The 12,861-nt window shown below is 41.5% G+C and overlaps 1 protein-coding gene across 3 annotated transcripts in view; it reads left to right on the top strand.

Moving 5' to 3' along the window:
• The window catches only part of flt4 (fms related receptor tyrosine kinase 4), a 59,161-nt gene extending 46,553 nt beyond the window's left edge, over positions 1-12,608 (top strand). For 2 of the 3 annotated variants that reach the window (XM_037261633.1, XM_037261631.1), the window contains 17 exons: positions 501-647; positions 2,725-2,856; positions 4,355-4,461; positions 5,006-5,141; positions 5,561-5,665; positions 6,460-6,573; positions 6,875-6,963; positions 7,058-7,223; positions 7,306-7,400; positions 8,538-8,660; positions 8,779-8,890; positions 9,099-9,198; positions 9,869-9,974; positions 10,059-10,183; positions 10,991-11,114; positions 11,457-11,542; positions 12,080-12,608. In XM_037261633.1, coding sequence (XP_037117528.1) covers positions 501-647; positions 2,725-2,856; positions 4,355-4,461; positions 5,006-5,141; positions 5,561-5,665; positions 6,460-6,573; positions 6,875-6,963; positions 7,058-7,223; positions 7,306-7,400; positions 8,538-8,660; positions 8,779-8,890; positions 9,099-9,198; positions 9,869-9,974; positions 10,059-10,183; positions 10,991-11,114; positions 11,457-11,542; positions 12,080-12,302 — 2,090 coding nt within the window. In that variant the 3' untranslated portion in view covers positions 12,303-12,608. The remainder of the gene's footprint in view (positions 1-500; positions 648-2,724; positions 2,857-4,354; positions 4,462-5,005; positions 5,142-5,560; positions 5,666-6,459; positions 6,574-6,874; positions 6,964-7,057; positions 7,224-7,305; positions 7,401-8,537; positions 8,661-8,778; positions 8,891-9,098; positions 9,199-9,868; positions 9,975-10,058; positions 10,184-10,990; positions 11,115-11,456; positions 11,543-12,079) is intronic. The other variant, XM_037261632.1, reaches the window with a different exon arrangement.
• Positions 12,609-12,861: the final 253 nt, after the last annotated feature.

The following is a 12,861-nucleotide window of genomic DNA, read 5'->3' as shown; positions in this document are numbered from 1 at the left end:
CATAATGAAGAAAGTATGAAGCGTCGACGGCGCTGAAAGGTGCCGCGGGGCTGAACAAAACAATGCGTGCCTATTTGGCCTACTATAACCTCACTCGAGCGCCTGATACATGTCATGTAATGGGAGTTTCTTCACCTCTGTTCCCTGCTGTCATGTGTGGAAATTGAGTATAGCCTGTGCAAATAAATATTTTGTAATAATAATGGGTATTGATGCCACAACATAGCAGAAAAGTGCTTCAAAGACAGGCTCATAACCCATCAATGCCATTCATGTACGTAACTCCTAATCCATGTTAGATGAATGACTTCATTGAGTAATTAATTATTCAACATGAGTTACCTTCACATGAAGCGTCACAATAGCATTATAGCTCGGAAATCACTCGCGCACAAACTCATTTATGTGTGGTGGTTCACTGTATCTATTATGCACTATCAGACTTGACTTTGACTTTCACACAGATGCAATTTTTTTCATCCGTCTGCTTTCTTCGTCAGGCCTGGAGGGGCCTCATTACAAGCGGAGTCTCACCAACCAGACGGTGAACGTGACGGAATCACTGCACATGGAGTGCGACGTGGAGGGAAGACCTCTGCCGCGCCTCTCATGGTTCAAAGACAACCAGCCGCTCCATCAAATGTCAGGTGCGTGAACGACGGCATCGTCTACCAGGCCCCGACCCTTTTGTTATATTCAGTTTGCAAAACTGCCAGAAATAGTACAGAAATAGTACAAAAGGAAGTGGCATCTCCCAAGTCAAACTTTCACGGTAAAAAGCCCCATTTTACATGTAAAACACATTGGAAGTTCATCTGCATTTTGTTGAAAAAATTTGGGATTATGAAAAAAATGTATGTAATGCATTTTAATGGGCATCGATTAACTGTTCTTTGATTTAGTTGTGCGCAAGATTATAGTTAATGATGAAAATTAAAATAACTAAAAAAATTTGGAAATATCTTTGTTAAAACAAAGAACAATATCTAACTAAAGCTACATTTTATGTTTCTAAAACTATGGTGAAAATGGACTTTGTTTTACTTTTTTGTTAATTTTGTAGTTTATTTTGAACGTTTTTATTTAAAAAGAGAGCTGATAAAAACTAATGAACCCGCTTTAAAAAAAGACATAAAAAAATGCAATAAAAATCAATAAAAAAAATCCCAAACTACTACAACCCAGGTTTTATTGGCTTAATTATCAACTGGTTACTTTTTATGGAATTACAACAATTTGTGAGTCAACCTGTGTCATGAAATGAATCGTGTTTGACTCTGGAGGTTCTGCCACCAATTCAAAAGCAATTTCCGTGAAACAATAATGACAGAAGGTATTCAATTTTATACTGGAACAAATTTTTCCCATTTGTGTCATTACGGCATTGGAACTGTCCACAGTAATGGCAGTGTTCATCTTTTCGACATCCATTGTGAACCAGGAGGTGACCTTCTGATGGATGAACGTAATGACAAACAATTTCGCCTTGGCTTGACAGACAGCCTAGTTATATATAGCTATCGGTATATCAGTAAATGTTATGAAACACTCCTGTAGGTAATGCATAGTTCAACACAGCAGCTCAACAACCACCTCGCAAGCTGAACACTGATACGCCCACATTGTCCATTTTGGGACATTGCTCATTTAAACATTTCCACTAAAAGTGGTAAAACATTTCTCATTTTTGACAGTGACAGATTTTGTTTTTTCTTTTTGTTAGTCTTTTTTTTATTACATTTGACCCACCACCACCATCTCATGCATACAGATGAATGATTGTTTCCAACAACAATTGCACAGATGTGTATGGGCCACGAATACACACACGCACACGCACAAACCCTTTGTTGACGATGGTGATGACTCATATTTCTCAGCCTGTCTCACCGTAGGAGATAAGGGGATGAATGACAGGTTCCTGTGGGGAGATTCAATTCAACACAGAGTAGGATGTAAGAATAATGAATATAGATTAAAGAGGCGGACCATGAAAAAAAAAATGGCTATCATTGAGCAAATTACGTGAGCGTTTGGGGACTTGTTAAAGCACACAAGTGCATGGTTGCGCTCCCCATCACATGCATCATCACATGGAGCTACTTGGAGGCAACGGTGGCCACAGCTAGCATGAGTAAATGTTGATACTACAAACCACAGAAAATGATAGTCTTTCGTGGCATTTAATGCGTCTAGTAAGCATTAATCAAGATGGTTACTTTCATACCTTAGCGCATAACTAAAATGACTGAGTATCCATACCGTCCACACTGTCACAGATCGGAATTGAGCAGGGCAACCAAATGCAGCTTGGACCAGGGTTTATTAAGGGAAAAGGTAGTTGGAAGGGAGGATGAGGGGAACAAACCAACAGAACCGGCAAACTAACATAACTTAACAGAACGACCGACAGACTGGCCAACCGAAACAGAACTGACAGACAGGAACCAAGAAACCAGAAACAAAAAGACATCAACGATCCGAAAAAGGGAGTGAGGGGCAGACAGGACTTAAATACATGACAGGTAACAAGCGGCATGTGAGAATGATCACACTAATCATGGGCACACAGGAGGGGAGGGGCGACACGAACAGAAACCATGGTAACAAAGAACATAATAAAGCAACCAGGGATGAGTTGTGACACACACATTCAGAATAAAAGCAGGCAGAGGTGGAAATCTCTTCAGTACTGATCTAAAGTCCACTCTTGACTCATTGCAGGGATCCAGCTGCAGGACTCAAACCGTACGCTCAGCATCCAGCGAGTTCGGGAGGAGGATGCCGGCCTTTACACCTGCACTGCCTGTAATCAGCGGGGTTGCGTGCACTCAACAGCTGCCATCCGTGTTATTGGTGAGACCCGCAACTGGAAATATTTGGAATCCTGTGATAGAAAATTTCAATGAGTATCATGATTTTCTTATCATAGCAAACCAGCATGGCTAAAAAGTTTTACTTGGATTTTATCTTGAGTATTTGAAGCAAGGTTCTGGATATGTGTGCATTTTATGTTTGCGAACCAGTGCGGCCATTGAGATGTTGTGTCACCCTGGCCACCCCACTGAAAAATTGCTGGCTCCGCCCCTGCACACAATCACATCGCACTAGAGAAAGCGTCTCACTGCTGACGCACCGCATATGCAAGGTTCTGAATTTTAATCAGTCACCTCTCAAACTTAACGGCCGCAGGCATGCTCAGACCACTGCAATAAAACCAAAGTCACTGACCACTGTGACCTGAAATGAATAATTCAATAGGTTTGCATTAGAGGGCTTCATGAGTCATATGATCATATTGATGATTTGCTCATTGCTACACCTTGAAGAGTTAATGTCAGAATATTAGAAGCAGAATGCAGAATGATCATCAGTTGACTGTTCTGAAGTAGCACAAATACCTTTTGGAGACAGGTGAGCTTCACATGACCTTCCTTAAACGTTCAAATTGCCATGTCTAACTGTTATGTGCTTTCTGCACAACACTTACTGCTCTCGAACAAGGAATTGAACGGCAAAATTCACAACAAGTGTTTGGACCCTGAATTGACCAATACATTACAGACAACAAACACTCTATGTACTTTAACTTGGATGATTCATATTATGACCCTGAGGGCTTACCGCTTTGGATGCAAGTCCACTCACTTTGCATTTGGTAACATGTTGTCTTTGGCATTGTACAAACGCTTCTTCGAATACAGCCCACGGATTCTAAATGTTTTTCTTCAAATTGGAGGATACATTCTTCATGGCCAGCCATATTCCAACATTCCGTGCACAACTCTCCTCAGCACAGTAAATCATTTCAGTACAGTAGCCCACATACATATATACATGATGCCAGATATGTTAAACCTCCTGGGCCAGTCAAACCTTCTAATCCCACTTAAATGATTTGAAACTGGCATTCCATCGAAAAGTAGCTGAGGCAACCAAGAAAGAAGTCTGAGTTGCTCAATCTAATGATGAGTGACTCAGGAGACTTTGAAAGCATTGGCTCTGACGGTGCGCTCCCTTAAGCACACAACTTCAAACCAGAACATTCTTTTACAAAACGCTGGTTGACGTCCATATTGTTTATGTACATGTTCTTCAAAAATAACATCGTCAACAACGTGGGTAGGCTACGTGAGTGCTGCATTCACGTTATCAAACAATGTAAGAACTTTGGAAACCCGAGATACCCTCTGCATCCTTTGAATGCAATTCAATTCAAGCAGGCTGCTACATGCTGGGCCACTGGTTCTGTGCCGCATGTGGACCACGGACCGCTAATTGAATAGCTTTTTTGCGATAAATTTCAAACATTCCTGTTTTGAGATGCCTTTCCTTCCTCTTTTTTTCTTCTCAGGTTCCAGTGATAAGGCCAATGTGGAGATCCTAATCCTCATCGGAACAGGAGCGTTTGCTGTGTTCATCTGGGCCTTGCTAATCCTAATTTTCTGCAATGTGAAACGGGTCAGGCACCCCTTCTTTCCGCCGTTGTATGTCAGAAAGAGATGGAGTCTCTTTAAACTTTGACTCACCTCTAAATCACTGCCGTTTGCTGTCGTATTTAAATCCTGTCTGCGTGTCACTCCCCTGTCGGATTGTTCTTGTCTTTGTCTGTCTCTCTGTTTCAGTTCGTTTACTCTCTGTGTCTGCAAGTCATGTCAATTTGCCCGTTCCTGTGGGTTTGTTCCCTTCATCCGCCCTTCCGATTCTCTTTTCCCTCAATAAACCCTGGTCCAAGCAGCATTTGGTCGCCCCGCTCCATTCCCGAACGTGACATAGAGTGCAATCGCACCATTTGTAACCATTAACCCTCATAACAAGGACAAGCGTTATGACTCCCAAATAGCCTTTAATTTACTTTTTTCTCACTTTGTCACAAATGACATCACCACACAGCTGCTCCATAGCAAGATAATGTTATGAGTGGGAATACCCGGTCACACCGGCATGACTGTCTTCATTTTTCATTTCTACCTCAGTACAAATGCATCATCTCTCTCTTCCTCAGATCAACCCGGCAGATATTAAGACAGGCTATCTCTCAATCATCATGGACCCCTTGGAGGTCCCCTTGGATGAACAGTCAGAATACCTGCCCTATGATTCCTCCCAGTGGGAAATCCCCCGGGACCGATTACAGCTGGGTGAGTGACCCGCATCAGATGCATGCTGACATGATGCCGTGAACAGGTGGCAAGGATGCGCGAGGGAAAACCAAGGCGAGAATATATGGATGAAATCAAATTCGTTCTGTTTCCCTGAATTCTTAATGGCTTAGTTTACAGGGCAGAGTGCCAAGAAAAGTCCTAATATTGCACTCGCTCTTTAAAAACACCCTGAGGAAAAAAAGCATCTGCTCTGTGGTTGCAACTCATTGAAGCATTCTGTTTGCCAAGCACTGCAATTGCGGTTGTAATTTTTTCTGCCTTTTCTCCATAGCTGCCAGATGCGTTTATAGTTTGTGACTCGGCGATTGCCAAGCTGTTTTCATGATACTGACATTGCCCCAGTAAATATCAATTCATCTAAATGTTCTCTGTTCATTTGACGTTTCTCGACATAGGAAAAGTTTTAGGCCACGGTGCCTTTGGCAAGGTAATTGAGGCATCAATCTACGGAATCAGCAAGAGCGCACGTCTCCACACTGTGGCTGTCAAGATGCTGAAAGGTCAGACTCATCTTTTCATATCAATTATTGCATTCTCAGTTAACATTGAGGAATTACACTTGACCGCGGTGTGGCTAGGCCAGCCATAAATGTTATTTCCTAACCTTACATAGACATATTTGACAATTGCATATTTTCTGCTTTGTCTACTTGCACAACTTTGGAAAAGTCAGCAAGGTGTGTAGAAGCTCTGATCTCGCTCTGCCAAGTTTCAAAAAGGGGTTATAAAACAAACAAACAAAAGCAGCACTCCACAAAGTAACACAAAGTCATTTGACTGTCTGCTTGTAAATAGGTTTGAGGCTGGGCGCAGTGGCGGTATAGAGAAATTGTATAAAAAAATAATAACTACATAAAAAAAACAATACAAACAGCTTCTACACGGCAAGGTTGAAAATAAAATAAAGGAACACCTACAAAACCTCACTCAATCAGGAGCCTTGCGAAAAGAAAACACCAGTCCATTTTATTAGGAATCATAAAGCTGATCATAATGTCCTTTTATGTTTCACTTCTCAAAGACATTGTTCCCTAATTATATCCGGCAGTTTGTTCCATTCAGCACAAGGGTATTACTTTTATTTTCAAATGGATAATTAAGCCTAAGATTCTCCAAGTAAAATGATTGCGTTGCTTTGTCATTGCTGCTTGAGGATCATTTCAACAAAACACAAGCACAATGTGTCTTAAGTATGTATGTCTGCTTGTCAAACATACATACACCAAGTATGAAGCTGAATCAAACACATTACACGAGCAGGCCTGAGCATTTATCTTCCGTTGTGTGCTTTCAGACGGAGCCACGGCCAGCGAGCACAAGGCTTTAATGTCTGAGCTGAAGATTCTCATTCACATTGGCAACCATCTGAATGTAGTGAACCTGTTAGGAGCCTGCACCAAAGCAAATGGTCAGTTTGAAGTGCACAGATGCACTAAATGAGCCGTGTGTTGTTTCTCTTTGTTGGAACGGATGCTTTGTCCTCCCGGGAATCCTTTTCGGTTAATTGTCCCTTGCTTAGCTCACAGCAAAACTTCCTTTTTTGGTTGGCTCTTTTAGTGTTGTTTCTCTCCAGTGCCATTTATGCTTAAAGCACAAACAAGTCTATGGAGAATATTATATAATCAGATCATGGGAGTACAGAAAAGTGCAGTTTTTAATGATTAGGAAAGCAGAAATAAAAACATTTAAAAATGCATTTGTCTGAACAGGTCCACTGATGGTGATCGTGGAATACTGCAAGTACGGCAATCTGTCCAACTTCCTCCGTGCAAAGAGAGAGTTTTTCCTCCCGTATAGGGTACTCCCCCCCCCCCCCCAACCCCCGTCAATTATGAAAAAGCACTGGCGCGTGATTCCCACTGGTGAAATAATACTTTCATTATTCTTTTTAGGATCGCTCTCCGAAAACACAGAGCCAAGTTAGACGGATGATTGAAGCCGGTCAAACGGACCAAAGAGCTCGCCACCACCACCCCCCCTCGCCATCTTCCTCCCCGCTTGTCGGCTTTCAGACGCCATCATCCAACGCGTCAAGTCAGAAATCTGCCGGGGAGAAAGGTGAGCCCTACTCACAAAAACAATTGCGTGAACATTAAGATGCGGCTTTCATTTTTGTTCTTTCTGGTCTCTCTCCCCACAGTGGAGGATTTGTGGAAAACGCCTTTGACGATAGAAGATCTAATTTGCTACAGTTTCCAAGTGGCCCGTGGGATGGAGTTCCTGGCATCTAGAAAGGTTCATTACCAGCACTGTAGCAATTAGGCTGTGAACAGCGGTGATTTGTCTCCCGAGGTTGTGTTTGCACAAAGTAGATTGTGGCACAGATTATTACCAAGTTGAAAAACGAGAGAACGCTAATTGTTGTTCTTTGAACCAATGGATAAAAAAAAGACAAGTGCAGTTTCCATATTAAGAATGAGAAGGACTCCAAATCACATACACTGTAAACTCATGCATTAGCTGTCCATTGTCAATTTTATTTTCACTAAAACGTACCTTACGTATTAATTCAAAAATATAATGAAATAATAAATATTCCTGTATGCAGGACAATTGTTTTAAACTATAGTTGAGTGATTGGTGCTGGTGTGCGAACCTCAACTTGCAGTAGCACTCGGTGGAATGCAATCCCCTGCAATTGTTGGAGTGAGAAACACCAAGAGGGAAGCGAGGTGGCAAATGACACTCCACCAATCAGAAGCCTGCGCTCTGGCAAGAATAGCACTAAATGGATGGGCTTACATATTTCTGTCCGTCCAGCCGAAACCCCAAAAAGCACAAAAAATAACTTAGAATGCTGATCTGGTCCAAGTTCCTTGAGCTTGACATGGTATGTATTGGAAAAGTGCTCAAGAGGAAATACAATCAGCATCAACTTTGTGTAATGAACCAAGTTTCAACAGCCCGAGCAGGAATTACGTGCAGCTTTGGGTTGTTTTTGTCCTCATTGATTACTGTCTTTATGAAAGAGAGGAGATCATTAAAAACGACATTTCACTGCTTCTTGGAACCCCGTCAGACTTTTCTGTGAAAGTCTGGCTTCTAGTATCGCATGTATCTTATCCTAATTGCTCACATCAAACTGAGGAGTTTTACATATCAAACAATAGCTTGACACTGAACTTTCCAAGCAGCAGATTGGAGCTCGCAGTGAGTTTTTTAATATGCAAGGCAAAGCAGCAGCGGGGGCTGGCAGACAAAGTCCAGTTCCACATATCAGCGAGCATGTAAACAAAGTAAAACTAACAGATGATTAAATTTCATGTCGGAAACCATGCCGGACACACACACACACGCACGAGTGTATCGGCGACGTTTTGATACATGTGTGGTCGGTCTCCTGTGTGTGCGTGCGTGTGTGTGTATCCACAGTGTATCCACAGAGACCTGGCGGCCCGCAACATTCTACTGTCAGAAAACAACGTGGTGAAGATCTGCGACTTTGGCCTGGCCCGGGATATATACAAAGACCCCGACTACGTTAGGAAAGGCAACGTACGGCAGTCACGCATGCAACTTCATTTTCAACATTACGATTCAATCTCGTTCAGGTGTAATTTCTGCTTTTATGCCTCGGTTGTAATATTGGTCTGGTGCTTTGCCATCCTCATAGGCCCGACTGCCCCTGAAGTGGATGGCTCCGGAGAGTATCTTTGACAAAGTGTACACCAGCCAGAGTGATGTGTGGTCCTTTGGAGTGCTCCTCTGGGAAATCTTTTCACTTGGTACGAAAATGCTTTTGTCGACACATATTTCGAAAAGAAAGGGAAGTTCAAAGACAATCTTATCTGGCTGCGTGGGGACCCCATTGAAGTGTGAATCTTTGTGTCTGTGGGAATTTTGTTGGATTTCTAGAAGTAGATTAAATCGTCATGGCTAATTTATCATGCACCAGTTTCTTTGTTCCATCGCGTTTTTTTTTTTTCTTTCTAGGTGCGTCCCCATATCCAGGAGTGCAAATTGATGAGGAGTTTTGCAAGCGATTAAGAGATGGCGTCAGAATGAGATCGCCAGAAACAGCATCCCCAGAAATGTAAGCTCTGCATCAATGGTTTTAATTGAATGTATTTTCTCTTTTTGATGTATGGAAAAGGATGACGTGCTGCGGTGACCCCTAAAGGGACAAGCAAAAGGACAAGAACAAAAGACATAGAGTTTACACACAAAAAAATACATTCAATTTGTGTTATCAATTTTATTAAATTAATCAATGAATTGAATTTAAAAAATGTATAATAAAATAAATTATTAAAATAAACTTTAAAAAACGATCTTTTTTACCTCATCTTTGAATGACCTGGCATGTCGTTTTATTTTAAGTCAAATAGTTGATGAATAGTAAATGTTGATCTACCTACACTTAAAAAAAGGTTTTGATTTAGTTAATTCAAAATGTGGTAAACTGACGTAATTGTTAGTTCAACACTTTCCAATCTTGTGCAAATGATGTACAAAATTAAGTTCTTTTTTCAGTGTCATCAGAGTATGTATCATATTGTAATGCAGCACAGTTGGCCACCACATACCTAAGTAAGAATTCAAATGATAAACATTTTAGAGTCCATTGAAATTACATACCGTAGTCTGCCTACAGTCTTAAAGAGAGAATTTGAACATCATGCGCGGAGGATAAGCAAGAATGGATGACTGCATAGTTGGCTATGGAGCATTTTATGTCAGACTTTGCTGCTCTCTGCTGGTAGATATGGCATCATGTTGGCATGCTGGCATGGAGAGCCCAAAGAGAGGCCGCCCTTCCCCATCCTGGTGCAAACCCTGGGAGACCTGCTGCAGGACAACAGTCTGCCTGTGAGATGGACCTGTTCGAGGGGGAGGGGGGGAGGCTCCAGAGAGAGTGCTTCCTGTGGTTGATCATCTCAATATTGCTCTCAGGATGGGAAGGACTACATCCCTCTGAACCACTCGCAGAGCTCTGAAGATGACGGCTTTTCTCAAGCTTTTTCACGGCCTCCATCTGAAGAGGAATTGAGACTAGCTGGCAACGTCCTGCCAACCAGGTACTGATGCAAGTCGGCCTCCTGCTTGGTCTGACGTGATGAATAATAGAATAACTTGGATAGCTATCTATCAGGTCCAACAAATTTTACTATTGCTTAATTATCAACTGTGACATGTCACTTCAAAGCCTGGCTACAAAGCAATTCATTTTTATGTACTCTTCCATAATAATCTAGTCAGCAATACACACTTCACTGTTATCACAAACAGCCTGATGGGAAAACTCACATTTGGTTGTCTGTCAAGCCGAATCAGCTAAGAGCCACAGGGAAAGGCAAACGAAGATGCTACAGTGGAGCGAGTTTACAACACTATACGGTGTTGTTGCATTTTGCACGGATGACTGTCAAACAATGTGACAAGAAGTGTGTGATCGATAAAGTCTTAAGTAGGGGGTGTGTCTAATTGATAAAGGTGGGCCCGGCTGACAGACCTTCTCAACATTCATTGAAGCATATTTCCGAATTTGCTTGCCACCATTTGTCCTGACTTTTCTTTTGAGATGTTAACAGAGTCTCACGCCCTTTTGTTAACAGGTCAAGGTCTTCTGAGTTTCTTGTCATTTAATAGGCTTTTTTTTTTTCTTTATTCTTTCCTTTGTTATGTAATGGAGACCTAACTATTGGGCGTATGGGAATTAAATTTATAAGCCCTTGGGGACAGAATTGAGATCATTTAGCTGTTGGTGACGTGTTCTATGAGCAGACAAGGTTAGCTGAGGTTTTATTTGACTCTGAATACAATGAAGTCTCATTGTGACGCTCCGTCACGTATTTGATGGGCTAACCTCTCGCTTGTCTTTTAAGCAGGTATTATAATTTCGTGCCCTTTGCCGGCTGTGTGCTTGCCCGAGCCTCAAAGACGTGCCATCCGAGAGTGAAGACGTTTGAAGAGCTACCTTTAGAGGTTCACCCTCAGAAGAGCACTCTGGTAAGAACTTTATTACTATTATAATCTATTTGAGAAATAGATACAGTGGCCTCGGTTCACCTTCAAAGTTATTCACTTTTTAAGTGATTAATGCTCCGCAGGAAAGCATATTGATTTTGAGTTCTAAAAATGGTGAGATAACTGGTGACCCCAAACTCCACACAGGGATTCTAACCTATCTGCAAGGCAGGTCAGCTAACCACTAATCCCATCGTGCTGCCTTAATGTGATATTGTACTGTATGACAAATAACTTTGTACAGTACAGTCTTGCCCAACACTTGTTTACACAATATATTGAGATCAGCAGATCACACGATTTCATGTGACGTTGTCTCTACAGGATAACCAGACAGACAGCGGGATGGTTTTAGCATCGGATGAGTTTGAGAGACTTGAACACGGGCACAAAGGAGCTGTGGCAAAAAGGTGATCTATCTATACTGCACAAAAACTATTGGTGGATGGTTGATTATTCTTACTTATAATTAGGGCTGAACAGTTTTGAAAAATAAACCGTGATTTAATAAGAAATGTGATCATCAATATTAAAATTGCGATTTTAATATTCAATTAGTTTTTCAAAGTACCCCTACCATGTTTTTTTCAAACACAAGCAATAAATGAATCTGTCATATTTGTTTTATTTATTATCTTTTGGTTTTATATGTTAGGCTTACGCTATGTGTCCATGTCGTAAGCATTGAACTTATCTTGATGTAATATAAATAAATTACAAATGTACATGTATATAAAAAAAATAAAACCTACCAACAACCTGACTTTTTGTTGTTCTAAAAGTGCATTCTTCTACACTAATTTAAATAGACATTGTGGTGATATCCGTTTTCCGTTGACATCCAGAAGGGGCATTGTCCTCAATCCTTTAATAATAATATGTTGCTACCAAGACAACGCTGACATGTTTTTATTTACTTCTTGCCCATATTGGTGTGTCGCTTTCAGACGGATGAGCAGCAGCAGCAGCACGGAGCCTCTCACAGCCTCGCACGGTTCTTATGGCCGAAACTTCGGCTCCACCAGCTCCACGCATGCTAATTTCTTCAACCAGCTGTCGGGTCAGACCTTCTACAACAACGAGTATGGACACTTGTCTGAGGAGGGCTTCTGTGCCAGTGACTTCTTCTCCTCACCAAATACACCCTGTTTGGCCTCCTCCAATGTGTGACCTTGACACACGTTTCCCAAGAGAAACCAAAAGGCTAAAAAACAAAGCAGACAGCTCGGTGAGTTACTTTGCAGTATGTTAGTGTAAATAACACATGATAGGTCTTTAACCTTGGTTGACTATGGGATTTGAATTCCTCTGCCAGAAGGCACCGCAGCCACTGGGTGGCAGCGTTATGACTACAAAACAATACCAAAGTATTTTCAATACACATTTACTGTACATTTTTTAGCCTTTTATATTCAAATTGCTTCATTTGTACAATTGTTACCGTATATAGTAAGATATAAAGAAATTCTATCTCCTCTGTTTTCTGTCTGTTTTCAAATCAATCAACACCATCCATTCTATTTAAGGTCACGGATGAGGTGGAGCCTTTCTCGGATGATTTTGGATGGACCACTCTAGACGGGTCAGTAGCCTGTTAGGGTTACATCCCAGGCCCAAATCAAGTTCTGATGTTCTCATAGCTCCAGGATCTGCCTTGTTCATAAGTACACTACTGTTCAAAAGGTTGGGGTCACACCAGACAATTTAGTGTTTTCCATGGAAACTAACA

Source organism: Syngnathus acus, chromosome 10, assembly GCF_901709675.1.
Source record: "Syngnathus acus chromosome 10, fSynAcu1.2, whole genome shotgun sequence".
In the NCBI taxonomy this organism is placed as follows: Eukaryota; Metazoa; Chordata; class Actinopteri; order Syngnathiformes; family Syngnathidae; genus Syngnathus; species Syngnathus acus.
The sequence above is the reverse complement of the archived record's forward strand: the minus strand, read 5'-3'. Positions and strand labels throughout refer to the sequence as shown.